At 47.6% G+C, this 27,473-nt stretch overlaps 2 protein-coding genes across 11 annotated transcripts; both read right to left on the reverse strand.

The window, feature by feature from the left end:
• Positions 1 to 917: 917 nt before the first annotated feature.
• Positions 918 to 8,704, reverse strand: GOT1L1 (glutamic-oxaloacetic transaminase 1 like 1). 4 transcript variants are annotated; one of them, XM_047717082.1, is made up of 9 exons: positions 7,304 to 8,704; positions 6,393 to 6,574; positions 5,974 to 6,085; positions 5,618 to 5,727; positions 5,306 to 5,398; positions 5,062 to 5,212; positions 4,211 to 4,376; positions 3,563 to 3,705; positions 3,025 to 3,327 (listed from the first exon to the last, which is right to left on the reverse strand). In XM_047717082.1, exons 1-9 carry the CDS (start codon positions 7,416 to 7,418, stop codon positions 3,179 to 3,181), a joined length of 1,221 nt encoding a protein of 406 aa, XP_047573038.1. In that variant the 5' UTR covers positions 7,419 to 8,704; the 3' UTR covers positions 3,025 to 3,178. The 4 variants fall into 4 exon arrangements, with proteins under 4 accessions (XP_047573037.1, XP_047573038.1, XP_047573036.1 ...); XM_047717081.1 differs by lacking the exon at positions 3,025 to 3,327 and adding an exon at positions 918 to 1,499 and having other exon boundaries at positions 5,618 to 6,085; XM_047717080.1 differs by having other exon boundaries at positions 5,618 to 6,085.
• A 186-nt stretch (positions 8,705 to 8,890) lies between these two features.
• Positions 8,891 to 26,676, reverse strand: ADRB3 (adrenoceptor beta 3). 7 transcript variants are annotated; one of them, XM_047717086.1, is made up of 4 exons: positions 25,297 to 26,676; positions 19,010 to 19,135; positions 12,662 to 12,898; positions 8,891 to 9,245 (listed from the first exon to the last, which is right to left on the reverse strand). In XM_047717086.1, the coding sequence occupies exons 1-2, from the start codon at positions 26,484 to 26,486 to the stop codon at positions 19,051 to 19,053; spliced, it is 1,275 nt and encodes a 424-aa protein (XP_047573042.1). In that variant the 5' UTR covers positions 26,487 to 26,676; the 3' UTR covers positions 8,891 to 9,245; positions 12,662 to 12,898; positions 19,010 to 19,050. The 7 variants fall into 7 exon arrangements, 6 of the variants coding, with proteins under 6 accessions (XP_047573042.1, XP_047573043.1, XP_047573039.1 ...); XM_047717085.1 differs by lacking the exon at positions 8,891 to 9,245 and adding an exon at positions 17,659 to 18,437 and having other exon boundaries at positions 12,836 to 12,898; XM_047717083.1 differs by lacking the exon at positions 8,891 to 9,245 and having other exon boundaries at positions 10,822 to 12,898.
• Between the last annotated feature and the right edge of the window lie 797 nt (positions 26,677 to 27,473).

The following is a 27,473-nucleotide window of genomic DNA, read 5'->3' on the forward strand; positions in this document are numbered from 1 at the left end:
TCAGCAGCAACGAACACTTCAAGAGCCCAGATTGTGGTTTTATAAATACTTTTTCCTGCTAAAAGTGATTATAGCTCCTTTGAGAAATGACTAATGCCAGATCTGGGGCAGAAGATGTTCAAAATTTTCCTGGAACATCTTGTCATGCCAGAAAGCAGAGAAGCTATCAGAGTACTAGGGTTGTATCAAAAGATCTCAGAAACTAATTTGAATTGGCTCCTACAGGTCAAAGATGGGACATTTTAATATCAATAAGAGTATTGTTTGCAGTGGAATCAAACACATAAAATAGACTTAAGCCCATACATTCATAACACTTTTTAAAATACCTCACCAATCACCTTTAGAGAATGCTAGTACAATAACTCATTGATTTAAACACTGGTAAACAGTGGGATAGAAGCATTAATTCTGCCTTTCCTATATAAAATGCAGCTCAGATTCATCAAATCACAGTGAGAGGAAATTCCTATTTGTAAACATATTCTGGCTAAAAAATGAACAAATAATGTTACATTGAGAATATCACCATTCTGCAATACTAATGAATTAATGGAGCTGGGCAATGATCAATAACTACTAACATCACAGAAAAACAACTAGTATCATGTGTTTCTTGATGAAACATACCACCACCATCAAGGATGTGACCTTATTAAGATAAGGAATAATAGTAACCTGAATCTGATCAAGCCTCTCATCTTAAATTCTTATTTTCAAGAAATACAGGGAGACAAAGGAATGGTTAAATTATAGTAATGGGATGGAATCAGCAAAACTCGGTCTGTGGGAAACCCTACAGGACAAAAGACCCAGTTCTTCAATTTTAAAAAATCACAAGACTAGGGGAAAAAAAAACATGGAAGAAGAAACTATACAGAATTAAAAGACAAAATATTTGTTCCACATAGCTATATTTGTGTAATAAATCACTCTAAAACATCATGTCTTAGCAATAACAACATTTCATTTGCTCTTAGATTGGTAATAAGGAAAGGGCTCAGCAGGATGGTTTATCTCTATCTCTGCTTCATTCAGTCAGCTGGGATGGCTTGAAGGTTGGAGGCTGGAATCAACACATGTCTAACTGTTGATACTGGCTGTCAGTGGGATCTCGACTAGGACCAGGGCCAAAATACCCACACATGACTCTCAGTGAGCCTGCTTGGATTGTCCACAGATCAGTGGCTTGGGTTCCAAAAGCAAGAGTCCTAGAGATTGAGAAAACCTGGATGAATAAATTCTATCTTCATCCATCGGTGAGGAAACACAGGGACTCAAGATAAATCCATCTGTAAGCTCGCTCTACTTGCTCCACGAACTTGCTTGCAATTCTCCTCGATTATGAGACCTGTAGACAGAGGCCCCACCTCCTGGCCTAAGAATCACAATCTATGGGAAAGCTGCTATTTACCTCCCAGGCAGGAACCCATTAGTCTTGCCAGACAGGCTTTGGGATCTGAAGCCCAGCCCCATGAGGCTGATCACTTCTGCATGCCCTGTAAGAACAGTCTTCACGGAATACAAGAAAGCTTGCATTGTATTTGCCCAAATCCTTGTGCTAAACCCAGCACAGACAGAGCCCCATTCAGCACCAATGTGTGATATGTGTATAAAGTGTTGCCAATCAGGGATACCAAAACTCTGGGATCCAAAGTTTTATTGGGGGTCAATCACATAGGTATGCAGTGCCCGTGTAACTGACCTTAAGCACTCAGTCTCTGGCCCCCAGAGGTCAAACATGTCTCAAGATCTTTGGCATGCAAAGCCTCTTTTATCAAGCAGGATACTCCAAGGGCTCAGAGTTCATTTCCCAGGAACCAGTCAAGGGCTGGTCCCAAAGACCTTTCAGTTGTACACAGCTTGAGCAAGCAAGTCCTGCTGAGTTAACCATTTACTCATACTCATCTAACACATATGACATGTCACTTCTTATTTTTTAAAGATTTTGTTTATTTATTTATTTGAGAGAGAGATAGAACCAGAGAGAGAGAGAGAGAGAGAGAGAGAGAGAGAGAAAGAGAGCAGGAATTCTGGGGGGGGGGGGGAGGGAGAGGGAGATGCAGACTCTCCATGAAGCAGGGAGCCCAACACAGGGCTCCATACCAGGACCCTGAGATTATGACCTGAGCCAAAGGCAGGTGCTTAAACCACTGAGCCACCCAGGTGTCCCATGTTACCTTTTATTCTTAACTACATTTTCACCACGTAAGCTGAGTCTCCCCAGTTAGGGTGGAGGGCACCATAAGAACAACAACTGTCATACTTTTTAGTACCTTGGTGGCTTGATTACATATTAGCAGATGCCAAATAAATAATCAGATTCTACGATCATGCCAGTGACCCTTGCTCAGGTTGCTCTCTGCCTGGGATATACTTCTAGCTCCCTTCTACCTATTATCACTACTCCTAGCCATCCATCAATACCCAAAACAGTTTGTAGTTCCTTGTGAGATCTTTCCCAACTGTTCTTGCCGACATTAAGGTTATTCTTCTCTAAATTCTTGACATATTTACTGTTCATATAATCTACGTGGCTTTTTATTATATTCAACCTTGAAATGTTGCTTAACTTTCATAGGACTAAGGCTCATCTCTCAATTAAACTATAAGCTTCTGGAGAAAAAGCACTGGATTGTACCTGTTTGTTTTTTTTTTTGCCCTCCCTTTGATGCCCAGATGCTATGATCTAAATGTTTGTGTTCTCTCAGAAGTCATATTTTGAACCCTAATCTCCAATGTGATGGTGTTTGGATGTGGTTAGATCATGGAGGCAGAGCCCTCATGAATAGTATTAGTGCCCTTATGAAAGCAGCCCTAGGGAGACCCCCTCCTTCTTCCACCATGTGATGTTCTAGTTAGAAGACGCTGTTTATGAACCAGGAGGAGGGCCTTCACCAGACACTGAATGGTTGGTATTTTGGTATAGCAGCCCAAACAAACTAAGGCACCTGATCAGGACCTTAATATAGTGTTCAATAAATATGAGATGGTCATTGAAGATAGACATTCCCTTCTTCTCTGGGCCTTTTTAACCTCTCTTTGCTGAGGCCAGACCAATGCTTCATAAACAGGTGGGAAGAGAGAAATGAACTGCAGCAATGAATAATCAGCAAAGAATTTTTGCGAAGACTAAAGCTTTTTATTCCAACCAAGGCTCATCAATTTTCTGAAGACATTAGTCCAAGCCCTTGGTGGAGAGGACAGCCTCGTTGATGCTCTGAGTGATAAAATCTATGTTGTGGGCATTGATACAGGTGAAGTTGATCCGACTGTTCTTGGGGAGGTAGATATGCTTTTTCTTGACCAGGTATTCCACCTGCTGGACTGGTGATAATCCCAGGGTCTGAGATACTAACTCCCCTCTAACCCAGGGGGCATGACAGGGGATAGGAAGTGTCAGCATTTCTGGGGATCCAGAAGGGTCTTTAAAGCAACTCATCTTCCTGCCAATCAAACTCTGAGGTGAAGCTAGGGACTGGTCACCCAGTCAGTGAAGTTTAATGCTCAAACACAATCCCAAGGTCAGAAAAGAGGGAGCTACCCTCTCCTAGACACTTACCATTGAGTCCGAGATAGCTATGGGACCCATTCTGGTCTGTGATGTGATCCCAGGAGCCAGGCGTTCCCAGGAGTCGGAGCTTCTCCTTTACCTTTTCCTTGATCAGCATGATGTTCTCTACAAGCCCTTTCAGACTCTGCTTCCTGCCAAAGAAAAGACAGCAGGAAATTAAAGTATGAGGTTTCCCTGCTGTTAAACTCCTCATTGCCATTGTACTCTTCTTGCCTTCCAAAGTCCCAACCACAGTGCCTGAGGGTGTCCTAGTGGAGCCCGGGATCTTGTTACAAGTGGGAGAGGAGTTTCAGCCCATATTAATTTAAGCAAGCCAAGCAGGCTCATAGGCAGATTTTGCCAGAGTCGCAAGTCCTTGAGGCTGCCTAATCTTCTCCACCTGGAAGAGTTCAAATAATTCATTGGACTGTGTCCGAAAAGAACGTCCCATGGCCCACTCCCCCAAGGTAAGGCAACCTTGGGCACAGCCCCTGCTGCTGATAGACAATGAGTCCTCAGCAAATGTTGGTGAATGAATGGAGTCAAAGCAAATTGCCTCCTCAAGGCAACTAAGCAGGAAGAATCTTGTGAATGGGCAAGTCTGTACATACGTCTAGAGGCTCTGCCATCCTTTCCCACCCTATACTTTACTCTTACCATTCTTCCTGAAGAGCAGGGTTACAGAGGATGGAGGTGATAATGCGAGCACCAGTAGTAGGAGGGTTTAGCCACAGGGCCTGGGTGAGTTTCATCAGCTGGGAGAGGACGCAGAGCAGGAGCTCGTTGTTGAGTGCCACCACAACCAGGATCCCTACTCCTTCATCTGTAGCATTGGGACAGACAGCCCCTCAGTGTCCTCTGTTACCAGAGCCTTCTCTTATGACTTTACATCCAACCTTGCAGAAGAGAGGGTTGAACCACTGGGCCCCCCCGCTTCCCAGCCAAGCCTGTATCCAGACCCCAGGAAGTGGCCAGAGGCTCTTCTTCCAGAAAAAGTAGCTATAAGTAAGAGCCTCAAAGATGGAAAACACTTGAAAGATCACTAAGCCCTCCCCCTCATCTTATAGATGAGGAAACAGAGGCCCAAAGGGGCAAAATGATTTAACTGGAGTCAGTCTTGGGGTACGTTGGTGGCTCAGTCAGTTAAATGTCTGACTCTTGATTTCAGTTCAGGTCATGATCTCAGGGTCATGAGATCAAGCCCCTTGAGTTTCTCTCTCTCTCTTTCTCTCCCTCTCCCCCTTCTCTAAGCAAATAAACAAACAAATAAATAAAATGTAAAAAAAGAAGTAGGGTCAGTTTTAGTAGCCAGTTTTAGGAATTGAGCTGAGATGATACCACAAAACCTGACTTGTAGCTCAATGCTCTTCCCTTCTGCCTCCATGGTGCTCTCTCTGGAGTCCTTGGCTCTCTCCAGAGCATAGGAGTTACCAAGCACATCATTTGTGCCATGGCTAAGTCACCACTTCAGCATAAGGCCTTTCCTTTCCTTTCTGCCCATTCTGTACCATAGATGCCAAAAGTCTTGGACAGAGACTGGCTGCAGAAGAACTCAAAGCCTTGAGACACAAAGTACTGTAAGAATCCAGTATCTTTTTCCAGGTCCCCGGTGGATAAACCTTGACTGGAAATGTCAAAAAATAGGAATATCTGCTTGCTCTGTAGGAGAAAGGAGAATGGGAAAAGAATGAGGTTGATGGAAGAGATGACAGACAGCATAAGGGAAGAAAGTTGGGCAGATGTTAGGCTCACCTTCAAGCTAGCCATCAACATTGCCCACTGACTTTGTGTCAAGTTGCAGTCACAAATGTTCCCAATCACAAAGATACAGCCATGCGGGGCCTGCTGCAGGTAGACACCGTCTCATCAGGCACTTCCCCCACCAAGTGGGAGTGGCACCAGGGCATGTGGAGGAGAAGTCGTCCTCCATGTTGGTTCCCACTAAAGGGCCAGGCAAATTCAAGCCTAGGAAAGGCCTTTCATGACAACAGGGTCAGTGGGGACAAAAGGCAAATAAAACTGTAATCAGGTCTGAGGAGAAGTTTCTGAGTGGGGCCTCTCTACCTCCGCCACATTGAGGAGCACGTTGGCGTCCATGCACAGCTGCTTGGAGTCCCAGAAGGAGTATTCACGAACTGTAAAGCCCATGTCCTGGAAGACGAGTCCATAGGGTTCTGTGGGAACACAGCCCCCCTCCAGCTGGTACTGAGGAAATGGAGGCAAACGTGTCAGGGAATGGGTCTGAGGGTCACTGGTAGAAGGTGGGACGATAACAGGAAAAGGACAAGCATACTTGGCTTGTCCGCCATCTTGCTCATGACAGAGAGTGAGAAGGGCAACAGTGAAGATGGCAAATGGGGTGGTACTCGGGAACAGGAGGGAAGGATCTTCTGTCACCCCCATTTTGCATAATAACTCACCTTTTTTAGAAGAAATAATGTAAACTATCTGAGAATCTTTACACCAGATTTTGAGGAACTGGGCCCCAAGTTGGAAGGCACCATTGTCACCAACAGTGTGCACACCCCCTACCTGCCAGCAGAAAATAAACAGAAATAACTCTTTAAAAGAGTAATAATGATGAAGTCCTGCCTCAGACCCAAGTGATTCCTTTCTGGAAAGAGCTTGGACATCAGCAGAGTGATGCAAAGAATGGTGGCTTCAGGTTTGGATCCTGACTCCGTCCTCCACTTATTAAGTCTCCGGACTCTGAGTCTCAGGGCCCCCTCTGTCAATGCCTGGGAGCCCTCCAAGGCACCCCTTTCTGGTTAAGGACTGTGTAACCCCAGAGCTCCACTCCCTGTGTCTGGATAAGTAAGCAAGGGGCCCTTCTTCTCACCCTGTTCTCCACAATGACTTGGTTGTGCTTTCCAAAAAGGAGTTTCAAGGCCGCCTCAGTGAATGACTTCATGCCATTCACCGGTAGGTACTCGTAGTTCAGAGATGGATCCTGGGCGATCTGCAGGCGCATCTTGGGCACCACAGAAGACACCCAGGGATGGCCTTTGCTGGTCTGGCAGACTGTGAGGGAAGCCACAGGGGCGCTCTGGATGGCCGACCTCAGGGCCTCCGAGTCTGGGCTCTGCAGACAGCCCACAAACAACTCATCGGTCCTGGCTTTATTGGGGCTTTGGAAAGTTGCCTAGGAAAAGACAACTTTCTTTCTTTTTTTTCCTTCCCCTTTATAAAAACAATGTGCTGGGAGTGAATGTCTAATTTTTGTCTTTTTAAAGTAGACAGCTGAAGCCATGTTTTTTTTTTTTTTTTTTTTTTTTAAGCCTGTGCCATTTTAAAGGGCAAATATGACATATCACGTGGGAGTTCTAGACCCATGAGACTAAACAAAGGTAACCCTGACTTTCACAGTGGCAAGGGCTGGCTGCATTTCAGAAGAGTCATTTTGGGGTGCCCTTCTTAGTTCAGGAACAGAAAAGGGGAGGAAAGGGGAGAAGGAAGAGGCTGAAGAAAGTATAGTGCCCATGCAGACCCCGAAGCATGGAGCTGGAGGAGAAGACGTAGCTCTTACCAAACCCCTGGAAGCCCCCAGCTAAGGTTAAAGGGCACAGAATGACCCAGAGCATTTTTTGTACTTTTCCCACAGGGCAATTCTGTTAACAAAAACAGAGCTCTCCTCTTGTGGAGGCGTGACCATCTCCAGGTTCCTCTGCAGCAGGGGCAGACTGTCCTCCTAGAGGCAATCAGGATATGAGTACTAAGTCTTATAACACTCCCAAACCACAAGGCATCTACCTCTAAAAGCCAGGAAAATCTTGTTAGGACAAATGTCTTGCTTGTAGGTCTTTAACAAGCTGCCTTCTAGCTTCTGGGCTAGGGGCACATCCATGAACACCGAAAGGGTAGTCATCACTGAAACACAAGTACAGCCAAGCCTAGGCTGTTCTGGGCTCCTGCTCCAAAGCCTTCCTCCAAGCCTGGCCCAGCCAGACCTGCCTCTTTCCAGAACCCTGGCAGATCCAATGCAGAAGCTCTGGACAACTGGTCACCAGAGCAACAGAACGCTACAATTCCCAGTCTCTGTGGTGGCGGTCCCCAAGGCTATGGGAATATTCCATGGAAGTTGAGGACCATTCCCTGAGAGAGCGCACAGAGATGGGAGAGGAGAGGGGTGGACCTGGAATTCCCAAGCACCTCTAACTCACTGCCTTCTCTGGCCCCCCTGTTGCCCAGACCAAAGTAGCAAGGCAGCCCTTGGAAGACAGGGCAAGGCAGGCTGCCCAGAAGGCAGGTGCAGAAGTGAAAACCTCAGACCCAGCAACAATCCAAGTTGAGGGATACATTTAAATAGCTCCTACTTTTGTTTTGCTAAGGATCCCGGATTTTAAAAGGAATAGAAAGAAAGCACTGTTTCCTTCCATAGTTATTTTAAATAAAGACTCCTATGTTTAGAAACAGGATAATCTGCAATTCCGTAGGCCAATCCTATTTTCTCTCAGATCTAGAGCCAAGACTTCTATATTGGTTAACCATTTCATCAGGCCCAGCAGCAAGTGTAGATGGCAGAAACCAAGGGCGCAAAGAGCCAACCTCTGGAGGATCAGTCTTACGATTTGCTTTCTTTTTTTATTTCTTAAAAATAACTTTGTAAGTGATTGTTGTAGACACTGCTGGTGTCTCACGCAGATATCCTTTACCTGCCCTGCTGGCAGATAAGGCTCCTCTTCCAGATCCAGTTCTCTGAAAAGTAGCCCTCTGCTGACAGGGACTTGCTCACCCAAAAACCACCTGCAGTTTACGTCCTCACCAACGGGGGGCAGCCAATGACTCTCTAACCCAGGCATGCAAAAGGCCAGGCCTTTTGTCTTGGGGTATCTCTTGGCTCAATTTGCACTCCACGGCCCACCCCCCAAATCAGCTCAAGGCTAGACTTGACTTGGAACCACATCTTTGAAAAGCCCATTTCCCCTTCACAATGCTACTTCTTACAGTCTCCTCCTACAGTGTGCTCCCTCTGCAAATCATGAACCCCAAATCCCTATCTCAGGCTGTGCCTCCAGGGAACCTGCCTTGCAACAAATGATTATGAAAATCATCCCCATTATTGTAGAAAATTTTAAAACCTCAAGAAACTATAATGAAGAGGCGCCTGGGTGGCTCAGTCGGTTAAGCGTCCGCCTTTGTCTCAGATCATGATCCCAGGGTCCTGGGATTGAGCCAGGCGTCAGGCTCCCTGCTCCGTGGGGAGCCTGCTTCTCCCTCTCCCTCTGCCTGCTCCCCCTGCTTGCATTCTCTCTCTCTGTCAAATAAATAAATAAAATATTTTTAAAAAGAAACAACTATAATGAAGAACATTGATTTGCTACAAACAATCTACAACCACACTTAACATTTTGGTGTTACCCTCTTCCAGTTTCTCTTCTGTGATGTTTATATTTTAAGACAATTGAAATCAAAATGTACATGTCATTGTCATCACACAGTTTTCATTTCACATTTCAGTTGTGAGAATTCTAACATGTGTGCCAAACAGAACTGTTTCCGTTGCAAGTAATGAAAAACCCAACCCAAACTAGCCTGAGCAAGAGAGATCACTTATTTGCTCTGTAACCGGGCAGCCCACCGTACATCTGACTTCGACCACAGTTCAGTCCAGAGTGTCAGTGTGTCGCCAGGGCTCCAGCTTCATTCCCTGTGATTTCCTTGACTCTGCTTCAGTTTGGTTCTCCAGCCAACTCTGGGCACAGGAGCAAAAGTGAATGTAGCAAGTACAATATGATACACATTTGAAAGAAGTTTACAGAGCAGTTCTATTTGTAAAGAAACAATGCCAATTACTAAAGGCATGTTTGAATTAATAATGGGACATCCATAGGGGTGCCTGGGTGGCTCAGTGGGTTAAGCCTCTGCCTTCCACCCAGGTTATGGTCTCAGGGTCCTGAGATCAAGCCCCACATCAGGCTCTCTGCTCAGCGAGGAGCCTGCTTCCCTCTCTCTCTCCGTCTACCTCTCTGCCTACTTGTGATCTCTCTCTCTGTGTCAAATAAATAAATAAAATCTTTAAAAAAAATAATGGAACATCCATATAATAAAATTCTATGCAGCTGTTAAAAGTAGCCCTCTGACATGGGGGGATGGAGAGGAGAAGGGAGTTGAGGGAAATTGGAGGGGGAGATGAACCATGAGAGACTATGGATTCTGAAAAACAATCTGAGGGTTTTGAAGGGGTGGGGGGTGGGAAGTTGGGTGAGCCTGGTGGTGGGTATTATGGAGGGCATGTATTGCATGGAGCGCTGGGTGTGATGCATAAACAATGAATTCTGGTACACTGAAAAGAAATTTTAAAAATTAAAAAAAAATTTTTTTTAAAAGTAGCCCTCTGTGTACCTTTGTGGAAAAATCTCCAAGATACCACCTTAAGTAAAAACCAGGGAGGTACAGAATAGAGAGCAAAGTGGAGGAACATTTGGGGGGAGGGTGTGGGGAGAATAAAAAATACATTTGCATGTATATGCATGGAAAATCTCTGGAAGGATACATACCAGTAGCAGGTAACTATGACTGCCTCTGGAGAGTAGAAATGGCTGGTTGATGGATAAGGACAGGGAGGAAGACTAACCTGCTTTTCATTGTACACCATTTTGTACTTGGGAAATGTTAAACCAAACACATAGATCTCCCATTCAAATACTGTGTTTATGTTTTTAAAAATGGCCGCAGCCTTTCCAGACATTATATCCTTATAATCCAGAGGAAGGGAGAGCACCTCTTCTCTTAAGTCCCTGGAGGAATAAGAACGTTTCCTTCCCTGAAGCCCCCAGTCTCCTTTTTCCCTTCTCTTGGCTGCATTGAGTCACTGGCCCATCTCTGACCTGATCATGGGGGAGGATGGGATACTCTAGTGGGTTTAAACCAACTGCCTAGAGCTGGAGCTGAGGTGGATCCCTTCCAGACCACACCAGAGAGAGGGGACAGAAGGTTTCCTTAAAAGAGATCTCCAGTGTTCTTAAAAATGGGAATGGGCGGGGAAGGGACACTAGGAAAGCAGTCAGCAAGGGTTCACTGCATAATCCATTCTGAAGTCTTAAAAACCGCCAGTTTTGGGGCGCCTGGGTGGCTGAGTGGGTTAAAGCCTCTGCCTTCGGCTCGGGTCATGATCCCAGGGTCCTGGGATTGAGCCCCGCATCAGGCTTTCTGCTTGGCAGGGAGCCTGCTTCCCCCTCTCTCTCTCTCTGCCTGCCTCTCTGCCTGCTTGTGATTTCTGTCTGTCAAATAAATAAATAAAATCTTTAAAAAAAAAACCACCAGTTTTAATGCCTATTTTTATATGTGTTGTCCTTGTACTTCTAAATCTGTTAAACTTCCAGGGTCTCCGTTGCTGTCTCAGCAGCTATGGGATGCAGGGAAGGTGCTCTCTGGATGACCCCAAGGCTATGGAGTGTGACAGCAGGAGGGCAGTCACCATGGAGGAGTTGGCTGGCTCATGCCAGAGGCTCTGTCTGGGAGCTGAGAACTGGAGTGGAGTGTTTATGGCCCCATGTTCGCTTCTCTCAGCAGCCCAGGTACAGACATGGTTCAACGAATTAGAATAATCTGCCTTTTCCTACACAGTATGGACCACTAGCTGATCTTAATCTTCCCCAATTGTTCCTGACCATTCTCAGGGTGTTCTTGTGTGACTTGGGGAACGTTCTTTCACATTCATCCAGTGCAGTCATACCCCTCATCCACATCTGTTTCGTAGGACATCACTTGGGTCCAGCATTTCCTTATTGCCACAGTGACCAGTGACCACTCTGACAACTACAGGACACCAGTGTGAACGCCGAGGACCCATTCTCCTAAAGCTTCCAAAGCCATAAACTCTCACCTACCAGAGCAGTCAGTACATGTCTGTAACCCTCAGAGTCCCCTGGAAATAGTTCCTTCAGCTCTTACCTACTTTCCCTCTTGGCCACAGCACTCAGACATAAGACCCGCCAACCCTGCCCCCCCGACTGTCAACTAGGGCCTCATAGTAGAGTGGACAGAAGAGCTAGGCAGATCTAGCTTTCCATCTCAGCTTTCCCCTTTAATACTTATATACCCTTAGGTAAGTGGTTTAAACTCTCTCCACCTCAGTGTATGCATTTTATTTAAGATTTATTTATTTATTTTGAGAGATAGAAAGAGAGCATGAGTGTGTGCATGAGCCCAACATGGGCTTCAACCTCATGACCTTGAGATCACAACCTGAGCCAAAACCAAGAGTCCAATGTTTAACTGACTGTGCCACCTAGGAGCCCCTATGCATTTTTAAATGGGGATCAACGAATATTATAGAATTGTGTGAGGTTTATTATGGAAAAGAGCATGCCCCTCAGGCTACCAAGAGACAGAAACCACCATATCAATATCCAAGGAAGTTTTGAGTCTAGAGTTTATAACACAAAGTATTGGGAAGTTCAAACTAACATTTGAACAGACTAGTTTTTAAAGGGTCCCCCCCCCCACAGGAAATTGCAAGACCCCAATCTTCAGGTTCTAGTAACCATGGTCACAGAAGTTGGCTGCTAAAGTGGAGTAATCCTCATGGGGAAATTTCCCCATAGACCCCTCAGGCTCAGTCAAGGAGGACAAAGGGTAAAGAAAAATCATAATGGGCTGGGAGAGAGGGGTGTCCTTATAACTGATCCAAAGAGCTCATTCCATTGCTAGGAACGCGGATCAAACAAATGGTTTCTCCTTATGTCCCTGTCCACATAAACGTGGTATGTGCTCTGGACCAGTGATCACTGTGTGTTGCTCCCCTTCCCTGCTTTTCTAGATGGCCTTCATAGCCATTTCCCTCCCAGCACTGAACACTGGATATATTAGGGAATAGTTAAATTCTGTTTCAGTCCATAAGCTGCAGTATTATGGGTAGCCGCTTTCAGATGAGGAAAATTCACCTCACCCAGAGATCCTAACTCTGTGCTGGATGTTGGATGTGAGTTTGGGTTGTTCCTTTTGGGAGGAGAGAGCAAGTTTTTACTTGCATGCAGAAACACTGCCTTCTGTTAGTTTTGACCATTCTTAAAATTACATGTTTGGAGAAAAATATCGGCTGATGAGCTTCCAAAAGGTGGAAGGTAGTGATTTTTCTCTAAGTCCATCCAGAAACCCTTTTCCTACTCTTTCTGATAGCAGGCCCCAGCCCTCTCCGCAGGTTTGGTCCTTGAATCCTGAGTGACAGCGCTTCCTGGGAGAAGAGGCACGTGGCTCAAGCCTGGGCTCCTGGAGTCCTACTGGAGCTGGCAGAGAAGAGCTGTCCGTTACTCTCTAGTCATAGAGCTGTATGCAAACGATCCTAAAGCTCTCAGAAGCTACTGGCCCCGCCACGTAGGAAACCCCCAAAATGAAGTCAACTGCCTGCGAAAAGAAATCGGAAAAGAAGAATGTCTGTTAGTTGGCTCAAGTCTCTGATTCCGGTCAGTATCCGTTTAGGGTCTTGGTGGCAAGCAACAGAAATGGACTCTAGCTGGTTCGTGTATAAGAGGAATTTATAGAAAAGATCTATGGTAGCTCGCGTAAGCGATAGGGAGGCTGGAGATTTGGGAGCAGAAAGCACGGCCACCATCAGACCACGAAAGGAAGCAGGTGGGGATCCTACTGCTGAACAGCAGACGACGCAGTGACTGGCCCCACCTTCACAGTCCTCTGCTTGGCCACCAGAAGGCCGGCTGCCACTGCAGGTCCCAGACATGGGTCTTGGCTGCCACAGCTACTGCTGTAGATCAGGACCCTCCACGGTAGTTCCGTCGCAACTCGCATCTCCGAAGGCCCACGGACCAGGAAGTCCGTGCCTGATTGGCTGAGCCCACTCACGTGATCCCGTGCCCCGCCCCCAAAGCTCTAGCTGAGGGGTGGGAGGAGAGCCGGTCTGATTACAGCTTCAGTTAGGGCAGGTGGGCGCTTCCTTCCAACGAGAGTCAGAAAAGGAAGACTTTCTTCTAGAAAGAGGTACACAGGCTGGGCATCCAAAAAAGACAAATTTTCACAATTTTATCACCCCTTTCCCTTTCTTCTCCAACACCCCTATACTTCCTCCCACACTACTGAGGGTACTTATTTCACAGAGACAGGAAAAGCTATCAGAAGAGGGTTTCAGGGGTGCCTGGGTGGCTCAGTGGGTTAAAGCCTCTGCTTTCGGCTCAGGTCATGATCCCAGGGTCTTGGGATCGAGCCCCGCATTGGGCTCTCTGCTCAGCGGGGAGCCTGCTTCCTCCTCTCTCTCTGCCTACTTGTGATCTCTGTCTGTCAAATAAATAAATAAAATCTTAAAAAAAAAAAAAAGGGTTTCATGGGCGCCCATCACAGCTCCCCATCTACTGATGTAAGTACCCACCTACTCTCTTTTCTCTTACTAGGGTGCTTGAGCCCCCCTCTTCTGGGCCCCATCTCAGTCCACCCTCTGCCTTTGTTGCCTGGGTCCTGGCTACACTGTTCTGCAGTTGTCCTTCTTCTCCATCGCCAATCACCCCTCTTCCCTAGAACATTCTCTCGGGCGTACAAACAGGCAGCGAAACTCCCGTCTTAAAAATAAACACCGCTCTGGTGACCTCCCCTCCCCTCTCCAGCTGTTACCCCATGAGCCAGTTAGGGTTCAACCAGAGAAGCAGAACTGCTGTGAGCGATGTGGGTATTGTGGGAATTAGACTTCACACAATTGCAAGAGGACCCAGGGAAAGGAAGGTCCCCAGAAGGGAGTTGGAGATTTAAAGAAAAATCCTTTGTCAGGCTGCCTGAAACCCCCCTGGTGGACAAATCAGAGCCTACAGGGAAATCTGAGAAGCCAGACACATCATTTGCAGAATTGGGACTCAGAAGGTGTAATGCGTGGAGGGGTCTATGGGAAATAGGGCTTCTGCACAGCTCCCACATCTGCGGGTCGTGCAGCCAAGTCCCCAGTGGTGTGGCATCCCACAGTCGGCAGAGCCCACACTCTGGAAGCAGAGCACCTGCTCTGGGCCTGGGATGGAGGAGAGTCTGAAGACAAGCAGCCCACCCCAACACGTGTGCTTTCTATTCTCACTCTGAAGTCCCTGCGGTATTAAGTGGGAGCCACTTCTCTTCTGCCTCTCACATCTTTGGCAGGTTTCTCCTCTTTTAGTCAACTCTAACCCAGAATCTAACAAGAATTCTGGGAAACAGGTGCCCAGATTAATTAAGATGACAAGGAGATCATCCACCCACCACATTTCTCTGATCCTCTTCAGAACAGCAGCTGTGGAGAGACTGTTTTATATTTTCTATCTCCACTTCTTCATCTCCCAAGTTCTCTTGCGCCCATTCCATCACCTCCACGCCATCAAAGCAGCTCTCATCAAGGTCAAACATGACAATGGTGCATTCTTCGTCCTCCTATTTGAGATGTCAGCAGCGTATGACACAACAGGACTCTTACTCCTTGAAACACTTTCTTCCCACGGCATCCAGGATGCTACTTACTGTGGCTTCTCCTTTCACCCCACTGCTGCTGCTCCTCAGTTGCCTTTTCTGGTCCCTTCTATTTCTGACCTCTAAATGTTAGAATGCTCCAGGACTTGATCCTCAGTATTCTTTTTTTTTTAATGCCTGAAGTTGTTTTATTTTTTCCAACTTTATTGAGATCTAACTGACATATAGCCAACATTGTGTAAGTTTAAGGTATTGATTTAATACACTCTGAATTTTTCTCTTCTCTGTCTATGGTCACCATGCCCGTGAGCTCATTCCACTTCCATGAGCTTAAATATCCATCTGTCAAATTTATATATCCAGATCCAACTTTCCTCCTAACCTACAGATTTGGAAATCCACATGCCTATTGATGTTCCAACAAATAATTAATAGACTTTTCAAATTTATTGTGTCCAAAAACTAACTCATAGTTTCATATCTCACTTCCTTCCCTTGTCCTACCCCCATTTTGGTCAATGGCAAGTCCATTCTGCCAGGTGGTCAGGCCAAAAATCTTGGTCTCATCCCTGACATCTTTCTTTTTCTCTTATACCCTACATTCAACTCCTTGGCAAACTATATCCTTTTTATCTTGTAATATCTCTAGAGACTCTTCTCACTATTACTGCTGAGATGGATGGATGAGTGGATGAAAACAGTGTACAATCTGTGTTTAGATGGAGGACAGAGATACAGTCTGTGTGAAGACACAAAGATAAAGAAGAAAATGAGTTCATTAGTAAATATAAGTGTGATTGGAATAATAGTGTATGGAGGAGGAGAGTGGTGAGAAATCAGTAAGGAAGGTAGGCACTGTCCATTTAATGCCACACTCTGTATGGAGGGCTCCAAATCTCACCCCAAATGCTTTAGAAAGCCATTGAATGATTTTAAGAAAGGGAATAACATTGTCAGATTTATATTTTAGAAGAATCTCTCTGGGGTCTTATGGAGGATGAATTGGAGGATAGCCAGAACTCGGCAGGCCAAGTGGAAACTACTTTAGTTCATTTGGTTAAGAAGGGATGAGGACCTGAGCTATGGCAGTGGCTAATGGGTAGACTTGCCACATGTCCCCCCTAAAAATACCAGGAACAGACCAAGCATTAAGGGAGATGCTAGCAAGCAAGGGCAATCCTGAAAAATATCCACTTAATTTAAACAATATCTTATGCATCAGTAATAAGTTCCACTTATTTTTGTGACACTTTTCTATCTCTTGCTTTTTAAAGAATTTTTCAATACAACAACTTGCAAAAAATGTTAAAGGACATCAAAAGCAAAGTTTAAATATGTTTTTCATTTCACGAGGTCAGAAGTCCAATGGCAGACCAACCAGGTTGATACCAGCTAGCCAGCAACCCTACCAAGGAGATGAGCATGAGAGTGGACTAGGAGTAAGAACTAGTTTGTTCTTAGGACTAGTTCTTCCCGGGGCATCTAGGTGGCTCAGTCAGTTAAGCATCTGACTCTTGATCTCAGCTCAAGTCATGATCTCGGGGTCCTACAATCGAGCCTTGTGTCCTATCCATCTGTCCGTCCATCTGTCTGTCCATTGGGCTCCACACTCAATGGGGATTCTGCTTGAGATTCTCTCTCTCCCTCACCCTCTGCCCCTCCCCTGCTCAAGCACACTCTCTTGCTTCCGCTCATAAATAAATCTTAAAAAAAAAAAAAACAAAAACTAGTTCCTCCCTCAAAAATGGGAGGAAGCCATCACTCAGCTAGGTTCAGGATCTTGAGGTTGTTGGAGCAGTAAAATTCACCATCAGCTCTATATGTTTCTTCTTCCCCAAGAATGGTAGGAATTTCTCCATTGGAAAAGCAGCTGCCTAAGCGTCTTCCCTTAGTTCCCCAGTCTCCCTCCTTGTGGTTCTGGGAGAATGTTCCAACATCAGTTAGGTTCAGACTTGGGCCCAGGGGAGGCCTGGAAGGAAGGGTTCACTCATGTGGTCCAGTGACTGGTGAGAAACCAGAGACACTGTGGGTGGCACGGAGTTGCTGCAAAGCTCTCCTGTTCCCACTTCTCTCTTCCCTGGGAAGGAGTGACCCATCCCTTCTCCCTTCTGGGAATACCAACAGCGGAAGCAACATTTCTTGGTTCTTGCTGAAGAGATTTGGGGAACTATGTTTGCTGTGTTTTTGTGGTTAAAAAGGGTGGCTCCTCACTAGCAACTCAGAAATAAATCGCTTTTGAACTTTTAGCTCCTCATTTTCTTAAAAAGGTATGTGTGGGCCAAGGAATCATAGAATGACTGGTTGTTCCCTCAGGGCTTCATCAAACACAAAATCTAAAGGACCTTGTTCCTCAGACACCCAAGCAAGAGTCTCCAAAAGTCCTTTGGAAGAATAGTAAACCATATCTGGTCATGGGATCTTTCCTGAGCTTGTGGTTCCACTGGATTTTGGTTTCTGATGGGAAACCTTTAAAAACACCACCAGAGAAGGGCACCTGGCTGGCTCAGTCAGTGGAGTGTGCAGCTGTTGATCTCAGGGTCATGAGTTTGAGCTCCTTGTTGCAGGTAGAGACTGCTTAAGTAAATAAAGAAATGAAACAAAACACCACCAGAGAAGGACTATTAGAAAGAACAGCCTTGGGCAGAATTGTGCAGTGAATCTGCATTTGTTTTCTATTGTTGTGTAATAAACTACTACAAACTTAACAGCTTAGAACAACATATATTTATTACCTCACAGCTTCCATGTCTCAAGAGTCTGTGTATGGGGGAGCTGGATCTTCCGTTCAGGGTCTCACCGGGCTATCGTGAAGATGTCAGCCAGGGCCACAGTCTCCTCTGATGCTCAGTGTCCTCTTCCAATTCACGTGGTTGTTGGCAGGATCCACTTCCTTGTGCTTGTGGAACTCAGGTGGCTAGCTTCCTTGAGGACAGCCAGAGTATCTTTCTGATGTCTTCCATCTCTGACCTCTGACCTTCTTTTAAAGGGCTTGCCTGATTAGGTCAGGCCCACCCAGGATAATCTGCCTTTTAATTAACCTAAATCAATTGATTAAAGACCTTAATTACATCTTTAAAGTCCTTTCACCTCTGCCATGTAATACAACCTAATCACAGGAGTGATATCCCATCACCTTTGCCATATTATTATTTCTTAGAAGCAAATTATAGGTCCCACCCACATTTAAGCAGAGGGAATTAGACAAGGACAGGGGTCCTTGGGAGTTCTCAGAATTCTGCCTCCCACAGAGTCTAAGAGCTTCTGGAGAACACAGCCCTTTCCTGAGGGGTGACTAGAGTGGATGATAATCTTCAAGACCAGAACTCTCAGTTAAAGGATTTACAAGTGTCTCTCACTATATTGGGTCAAATGGTAGTCCCCAAATATATGTTAACCTGGAATCTCAGAATGTGGCCTTATTTGGATTAATGTTCTTTGCAGATACAATTAAGGGTCTTGAGATGACGTTATCCTGGATTAGGATAGGCTCCAAATCCAATGACGTGTGTCCCTATAAGAGACAGAAAAGAGACACACATGGACACAGGAAGAAAGTGAGGACAGAGGTAGAGATTGGAGTGAGATATGTCTCCAAGCCAAGGAATGCTAAAAATTTCCAGAGCCACCAGAAGCTAGGAAAGAGGCATGGGACAGACTCCTCCTCAGAGCCTCCGGAAGGAGCCTGTTCTGTTGATACCTCGCTTTCAGACTTCTGGCTTCCAAAATCATGAGAGAATAAATTTCTGTTGTTTTAAGCCACAAAGATAGTGGCAACTTGTTTCAGCAGCCTTGGAAAATGAATACACTCATTGATAATTGTTCCCGTGCGAATCAACATCAAAGAGACAGACTTGGTGGTGTCGAGTGCCACGTGAACTCCGACTCTATAGAGATACCAATTCCCAGAGATCAGGGATGCCCTAAGAGGTACTAAAGCAAGGCAGCTTTGTCACCCAAGCTACATTCATCACAGAAGGTCAGCAGATTCCCATTCATTTATACCCTTTTATTATCCCTTCATTGATGAATTTGTTTGATTCGGCTGCTATTTAAAAAAAAAAAAAAGACTAAAATAACTCTCACTTAAATAAGATAGGAATTTATTTTTCTTCCATGTAAGAGTCTTAAACAGAAGCAATCCATGGTGGACATGGTGACTCCACACTGTTGAACACCCAGGCTCCTCCTCCTATCTGGTTCTTCTTCCACCTGTAAAACATAGTTGCCATCTCATGACCTAAGGTGGCTGCTTCAGTTCCTACCATCACACCTGCATTCCAGCCAGTGCAAAGGGGAGGATTGGATATGGAGGATATGCCTTTTCCCTTTAATGGCAGACCTGGAAGCTCTACACCTCAGTCAGCTAGAACTTACATAGTCACACCTATGTCTGCCAGGAGGCTGCAATGTCTTAGCAAGACCATGTGCCCAGCTAAAACTTAGGGGTTCTATCACTAAAGGAAGGAGGGAAGAATGGAGAGCAACTTCTGTCCATAGGAGACAACAAACACAGTTCTGACTTGCTCAGTGGCTTCTCAAATCTGGGGCCCAGGGAGAAGGGAAGAAAGATCCAGAAGTGGAAATCCATGAATAGATAGCAACCCTACTGCACTTCTGAGTACAGGATGAAGCAGAACCTTGAAAATGTGGGTTTAAAACAGCAGGAATGGGGCACCTGGGTGGCTCAGTGGGTTAAGTCATGATCTCAGGGTCTGGGGATCGAGGCCCCCATAAGCTAGACCCACATCGGACTCTCTGCTCAGCGGGGAGCCTGCTTCCCCTCTCTCTCTGCCTGCTTCTCTGCCTACTTGTGATCTCTCTCTGTGTGTCAAATAAACAAACAAAATCTTTTTAAAAAGACTTTTAAAAAATAATAAAACAGCAGGAATAATATGAACACAGAAAAGCTAGAAGGATAGTATTCCTCCTTCCCCATGATACCTTCTGATACCCCTTAAAGATACATTGAAGTCCTAACCCTCAGAACCTGAGAACATGACCTTATTTGGAAATAGGGTCTTTGCTGATATAATCAAGTTAAAATGAGCTCATACTGAATTAAGTCGGGCCCTAATCCAATTACTGGTGTCCTTATAAGAAGAGGGAAAATGCGGACACAGACACACAGGGGGAGATGGCCGTGTGAAGATGGAGACAAAAGTTATAATGATGCAGCTACAAGAGAAGCAATGCCAAGAATTGCCTGCAACCATGAGAAGCTACAAGAGCCAACCAAGGAGTCCTCCTCTAGAGCCTTCGAGAGAGAGAGTGTGATCCTGCAAACACCTTGATTTTTTTACTTCCAGCCTCTAGAACTATGAGAAAAGGAATTTGTTACACCAACCCTAGCAAACTAAGGGGCCATCTTATTTTCTGGTTCATTAGGGCCCCATTCTAATCATCTTTCCTATAATGTGCCATAAAGCCCTGACATCCGGAAGTGTCTTGTGTCCTAAACTTCCATCCATACTTAAGATTTAGCTCATCACAACTGCTGTGTGGGAAACAAAGGGTAAGCCAAACCAGGACTAACATGTCAGGCAGAGGCCAGACCAGAGTCTGAACGTGAAAAAAGAGCCGTGTGTGTGCATGCGCAGTGACGTGGATATGAAACCAGGGGCATCTGTCTGAGGCAGGGATGAACCTGCAGAAGAAAGACCAGGCAGGATATACCCACCCAGGCCAAAGACAAGTCCAAGATCTAGGCTGTCAGTGGGAGCAGGACTACCCATAGATTAAAACCAGGAGGCTTGAGATGAATCCTTGCTCCCTACTCTGATGACACTGTTTACACCAGAGGAACCCTATCCATTTCCACACTCTATATGCGGTCTCTCATCTGGTCTTCAAAACCCGTCTGGGTGAGCTGAGTAGAACAATAATAGAATCTCTATTTGATTCACAGGCAAACAAAATGTCAGAGAGGCCAAGTAACCTGCTCAGTGTCACATAACTGATTATCAGTGTGTGTGTTTGGGGTGGGGGGTAGGGATGAACTTTAGAGCCCGGTAGACTGAGTTAGAAGCTATGTGATTTCTGTGAGGCTCTACTATTTATTATCACTTCAACATAACATTTGCAGATCCCCTCTTACAGTATCGGCATGCGGACTGGTGCTCAATCAATGGCTATTTCCTTCCTTCTCCTTTCCTTGCTTCTCCAGCCTCAAATTTGGTGCTCTCTATGCTACCAGTGTTGCCTTTCTCTGACTAAAGTAATCTTGGCTACTCACCTCCCTAGAGGCCAGTTTCTTCGTCTACTTTACCAAAGGACTGGACTAAATCATTTCTATGATCTCTCCCAGCTCTGAGAGTCCCTTAAGAAAACGCATTTCCTGCTGCCCCTCTCGAGACCGACACGGCCAAACCCACACATGTTGTACCTCCTATCACCATCAGGGGGCGCCCAGCACCGCTTATTCCCGTAGCGGGGGCCGGTTGGGGCGCGGGGAGCAAAGCCGGAAGCCGCAAAGCTGTCTCTTCCTTGGACTGCGGACTGCCTCGCAGAGATTTAGGCGAGCCAGCTATCCCAGACACACTCATTCCCCCTCTAAAGGCAAGAGAGGAAGAAAGTCAACCTTTCTCCCTTTACTTCATAGATGAGGACGCTGAGGAAAGCGTCTTGAATTTCCTTAATGTCATAATTAGATTGCCTCCTGGAGTTTCTGCTAATCTAACTGAGGTGCATATTATGTTTCAACTAATTGGCCTGCGGTGGACCACATCCAGGGCTTTTTGCATGGGGCGGGGGAGAGCATCAGCTGTACCCCCTCCCCATTGCAGGCCCCCACTTCTGGAGAGACATGCAAACACAAATACAGATCAGCAGCCTGGAAGCATGGGGGTGGGGGGGGTCGGGACAGAGGATTGGCTTTCAGGATCAAAACCTAAAGGAGCACTATTCCCATGGCCTTCACCTGTGCCCCTAGAATGAAAGGGGAGAAGGTGCCCCTACTTTCTAAGAGCTGAAGAATGAAGCTGGTGTGGGATGGTAGCCCTATGACTACCCATGAGACCCACAGTCCGCAACTACCACCGTCCTCCAGAAGAATCTACCATAGGGACAGTCCTAGGAAAAGCCTGTTCTCAACCTCCTCCTTACCCTAATTCTGCCTGCTCCTTAGCGGTTCCACCTGATGACCTAATGCAGAAGGTAAGTCACCTCTGGAAAACCCAGTCACTCATTCCTTCTCCACTGAGCTCCGCCCCCTTCACCCAGTCATTTCTGCCCACACCAACCCCTGTTAACAGCCTCTGGGAAGGCCAAGGTTCCATGGGCTCTTTCCTTATCACTGGTCTGTAAGTCTTCACTTCTCTAGGTTCGAAGGATGGTTGTTTGTCTTTCAGAGTTCAAGTGCTCAGGCCCTGTGCTAACAAAAGCAGCCTGCTCAGCATCCAAGATGTAAATCGCCCTCTCCCTGACACCTGGCCACAAGTTGCTGGAGGGATGACCAGAATGGCTGACTCCCCATCTGTCAGATGCCCTGGTGACAATTTGCAGACAGAGTCCACAGCCCCGTGCAAGTCTAAACACTCTAAAAGGGCCTGACAGCTGGCACATGGGTGTGTGTCAAGCAAGACTTGGGCAGTATGAGCTCTTGGATAAGGTTCAAGGACATTTCTATAAACCAGAGCCCCACTCCTCCCCCCCACTCCCCAAATCATCCTTCTTCCCTGCCTAGGACTGACTGGACAACTTTCCTTGGTAATGTTGGAAAAATACCCAGAGATGGAGAGATGAGCCCTGGTACTTATTCCCCGGCCAAAGCAAGACTTCCTTCTCCACTAAGGATTCAAAAATGAAGGCCTTGCCAAGAAACCTCCAGCACCGCAGACACCAGAGATCTCAGACAGTTCTGGATTGAGAAGGAGAAAGTCATCTTTGGCATGCAAACATCCGAAGATATAAAACCTGGGCTCCTGGAAAAAAGGAGCTGCAGAGGCCAGGTCCAATCCACAGGGAACACCCATATGTGGAAATCCACTGAGCTTATCCTCAAGACAGATCGAAACTTTGTAACTCTGGAGCCCCGGAACCTAGCCGGTGCATTGCCCCTCGCTGTCACACAGTAAACATTTGATGATTTACTAGCCACCCTGTAAATCAGCTAGGACAATGCTCTCTGCTTATAGAGTTTAAATAAGAACTCAAAAAACGATTCAGTGATTTCCACAGAAATTTTCTTTCCATAGAAAACTGCCTGATAGGGACGCCTGGGTGGCTCAGTTGGTTAAGCGGCTGCCTTTGGCTCAGGTCGTGATCCCAGCGTCCTGGGATCGAGTCCCACATTGGGCTCCTTGCTGGGCAGGGAACCTGCTTCTCCCTCTGCCTCTGCCTGCCTCTCTGTCTGCCTGTGCTCGCTCTCTCTCTCTCTCCCTCTGTCCCTGACAAATAAATAAATAAAATCTTTAAAAAAAAAAAAAACTGCCTGATAAGGTTCTTAAGAATTGGAATAAGGGGGAAAAATTATCAGCTGACTCAAACTTGTAATTCCGGCTTTACTTCAAAAGGATAACTTCGATTTCTGCAGCCCAGGAAAGGGAGAGGTTGTAGAAAGGATGGGAAACATCAGAATATATTTATAACCAAAGACATTTGCCCAACACAAACAATGCTCTGTGCCTCCAGACACACACACACACACACACACACGCAACACTAGACAAAACTGGTTCCCCATGGCAATGGGATCTTACAAATGCACCCCTGGCTTATAGCATGGGGGCTGACATACACCCCAGGTGCCCTGATCCTGAGCACAGCAAACTGTGTCCTCCTAGGAGCACTGCCCTCAAGCCCATGGGCAGCGTGGCTTTGCTCCCCACTTGCAAGTGGATTCCATGAATTTTGGAAAGATGGGGATATAGGAGCGGCAAAGGCTCAAGCTCACTCCCTTTCACCCAAACAGACTTTTCATCTTTTCTTTCACCCGGATTAGGAAGAAGGGGGCAGGGGTTAGTCCTAATTTATTGTGTCTGCCACAAGCCAGCTCTAAGAAGGGAGTAAGGGGATTATGGGGGAAAGAAATGGAGAAAAGAAGGCAGGGGATGAACCACATTTGGTAATATTTATTAATTTGATTTTCCAAGGAAGAGAAGGGATCCGTTCTAATGGTTTGCCCTCCAGCCCCTCCCCGCCTCCCCCCCCAAAACCCTGAAGAAGTCCTTCTGGCACCAAAGTGGGGAAGCTAGTGCTTAGACATCCCTAGTGATGGAGTCAGGTACAAAACCCCAAACCCGGAACTTTTCTAGCTTTCTGCTCCCAGCCTAGGTAGGCCCCCGAACCTGAAGAACACTGCCTGGTCCCTCAGGTCCAGGCAGCAGAAGGAGTGGAAGGAGGAGTGCTCTCTTTGCCTTAAGCACACAGCATGGAAGTGAGCAAGGTCATAGGTGCACCTCTAAAGCTAGTCCTGAGCTCCGCGGGCAGCTGAGCTCAGGCTGCTGGGGTAGTGGTGAAGTTCAGGGATGGGGTTTAGAAAACTCAGAGAGACAAGAGGCTGATGAAAACCTACTTGGTAAGGATTTCCCCTCCCCCATACGCCCCCCCTCCCCATCCCAAAGCCAAGTCATCAGTTTCTGGAAGTCAGAGATTTCCAGCTGAGGCACTCCACAGGGCTCATTCTAAACAGGGGCCAGAGGCTTTCCAAAAGTTCTGGATCAACAGAGTTCTTTCTCCTCATCGCTCAGGACCTAAGAAATTCCCCCAGGAAGCCCTGGAAAAGGGAGATAACATATCTTGGGATGAGGGGCACAGGGTGGGGACAGGGGCACTAGAGGAAAGGAGTAAAGGTCAGGGACCCTGAAAAGCATAAGTATGTAATCACACAAAGAGCATCCGGGCTGGGCTCCACCCAGCCACAAAAACCCACCCCCAACCCTAAACCAGCCCTGCTCCTTCCAGGGAGAACCGAAACTCACTCACGGGTTCCCCCACTCCTGTTTATCCTTCATACCCAAGTGGTTTCTCACTATCCCTCCATAGCTACCAAACTTTTCAAAGAAACCAGAGCTGAGACTGAGAGTTTGGGAAGGCCTCTAGTCTTCTCTGCAAGTCAAAGCCGGCCCAACTGGTGGCAAGAAATCGGGGAGGCCAAACAACTGAGCTAGAAAATCTAGAGCTGACCAGGCAGGCTCAGGAGACAGCCGCACTTCCTGGCGCACACTGGTTGGGTCCTGGGTTGAACAATCCGCTGCCCTCCTTTGCTTCAGCCCGGGGGCAGGTGGGTCGGATGCGGGAAAAGAAAAGGTCCTGGGTCCCATTTTGGTTCCCTACTCCATGCCTCCCCTTCTTTCGCTGTAGAGACCTCTCCAAACCCACCTCATCCTACCGAACGCCAAATTCGAAATGACCATCTCGCCTCGGTTACCTACCCGTTGAGCGGTGGGCACTGCCTGGACCCCACGGGGCTGGCCAGTGCGGCAGGGGCGCCCGATGGGTCGCCAGGCGGGGAGGCGGCGGCCTGGTGTTCCTCACGCTGGCAGCGGCACAGGAGACGGCGGTAGGCGCTGCGAAAGTCTGGGCTGCGGCAGTAGATGAGCGGGTTGAAGGCGGAGTTGGCATAGCCTAGCCAGTTAAGGGCCAGGAAAGCCGGGCTGGGAACCAGAGAGGGGCCCCCGAGAGCGCGCATCACGTTGGCCACAAAGAAGGGCAACCAGCAGAGAGTGAAGGTACCCATGATGAGACCCAAGGTGCGCAGGGCCCGGTGTTCCCGGAGAGGCAGAAGGCGCGCGGGCCGCCGACCGTAAGAGGGCACCCCTGCGGGCGAAGCGTACGGCCCAGCCGGGGACACAAAGCGCGACGCAGTCGGCGGAGACTCCTCGGGCGGGAAGCGGCCCAGCTCCCCGCGCAGCAGGCGCAGTTGGCGCGTAGCCACGAGGAAAACGCGCGCGTAGACGAAGAGCATCACCAGAAGCGGGAGGTAGAAGGAGACGGAGGAGGAGAGCAGCGCGTAGGGTATGTTGGAGGCGAAAGCGCAGCAGTGGGGATTGGAGTGGCAACGCTGTGCCTCGGCGTCGGCTCCCACGCGCCACCATTTGCTCATGATGGGGGCAAACGACACCGCGGCGGACACGACCCACACCAGCACCACTGCTGCCCGGGCGCGCCGTTTGGTGACCAGCGCACCGTAGCGCAGCGGGTTGGTCACTGCCAGGTAACGGTCCACGGCTAGGGCGCACAGGGTTTCGATGCTGGCTGTCACACACAGCACGTCCACTGAAGTCCACAGCTCGCAACCAGTGGCTCCCAGGGGCCAGTGGCCGGTCAGGGCCAAGGTGGCCCCCGGCGGCACTACCAGCAGTCCCACCACCAGGTCTGCTGTGGCCAGCGAAGTCACGAACACGTTGGTCATGGTCTGGAGTCTCGGCGTCCGAGCGATGGCCACGATTACCAGCAGGTTGCCTCCCACGGTGACCAGCACCTCCAGCGCCAACAGCGCCCCCGCCAAGGCCACCGCCCACGGCACCCCTGGCAGCCCACTCGCGTTGGCAGTATTGGGCGTCGGGGTGGGGTCAGCAGGCCACGAGGCCAGAGAGCTGTTCCGGTGAGACCACGGAGACATTCCCAGGGCGTACGTGGGCCGGGAAGGAAAGAGAGAGAGGGTCTCCCTTCTAGATGGGTCCCTTCCCCCAGCTCAGGGGAGGGGACAGCGGGGCGTGGGAGCGATTTCCTCGGCCTGGGCCATCTTCCCTAGTTGACCGGGCGAGAATGCTCAGCCTCCCCCCCACCCCACCCGCTTGATGCCACCGCTTGGGGTGGGGTAGTGGGGGGAGGAGTGGAGGCCCTTAAAGGGGCAGCGGCCAGTAGTCTCGATGCGTGCCGGGCGTCAGGAAGGGAATTGGAGGGAGGGGAGGGAAGACAGATGGATGCCTGAGTTTTCCTTTGACTATGTCTAGAGCTCCGACACCTGGACTTCTCTGCCACATTGTGCCCACTCCTGCCATACCACCGCACGCATCCAGCGCAGCACTCCTTCAGCCCTGATTTCCTGGAACTCTGCACCAGTTTCCCGGGAAGATCCAGCAGCGACATCGGCTGATGGGTAACGAAGACCGCTCCCTCCATACCAGTGCGGCCACCACCTTATCTTGTTAGAGGAAAAGGTAACCCTCCCAGGGCAAGCAAAATGATCCACAGTAGCATCTCATCCACCTGAGTGTCCTTCTCTAAAATATTGTAAGTAAAAGAGGGCAGTAGTGTCTTCTCTCTTCTCCCAAGACCTCGATTCCGGTGAGATTTGGGCCCCTTCCCTTCTCTTATTTCCTTTACCCTCCCTGCCCCTCCGGTTTTCTGTTGTCTTTTTGCTGTTCTTGTTCTTTGCAGTTACTGGAGAAATTCGACATTTTCCAGGAGTCTTTAGCATTGCCTACTCATGTAAATTTTGATTTGGCTTCATGTAGTCCCGAATGCTGAGAGTTTCAACTTCTGCATCTTCCCCATTGCACATGGTCCCTTCCGCACACTTTTCCACCTAGACAATTTCTAGGCAGTCCCTTATTTTAAAATTCTTTAAAATTTTTAAATTTCAAAATTTTCCATTTAAAAATTC

Source organism: Lutra lutra, chromosome 2, assembly GCF_902655055.1.
Source record: "Lutra lutra chromosome 2, mLutLut1.2, whole genome shotgun sequence".
Taxonomy (NCBI): Eukaryota; Metazoa; Chordata; class Mammalia; order Carnivora; family Mustelidae; genus Lutra; species Lutra lutra.

What these genes read in the sequence shown, in the direction of transcription:
- GOT1L1 (XM_047717079.1), bottom strand. Translation starts at nt 7,418, where the DNA reads ATGACTACCCTTTCGGTGTTCATGGATGTGCCCCTAGCCCAGAAGCTA. An exon ending in AAGTCATTGTGGAGAACAGG is followed by an intron (nt 6,086 to 6,392) that starts GTGAGAAGAAGG and finishes TTCTGCTGGCAG; the next exon opens with GTAGGGGGTGTGCACACTGT. An exon ending in CAAGACTTTTGGCATCTATG is followed by an intron (nt 4,377 to 5,061) that starts GTACAGAATGGG and finishes CCAATGCTACAG; the next exon opens with ATGAAGGAGTAGGGATCCTG.
- ADRB3 (XM_047717086.1), bottom strand. Translation starts at nt 26,486, where the DNA reads ATGTCTCCGTGGTCTCACCGGAACAGCTCTCTGGCCTCGTGGCCTGCT. An exon ending in CAGTGCCCACCGCTCAACGG is followed by an intron (nt 19,136 to 25,296) that starts GTAGGTAACCGA and finishes TATGTTTTACAG; the next exon opens with GTGGAAGAAGAACCAGATAG.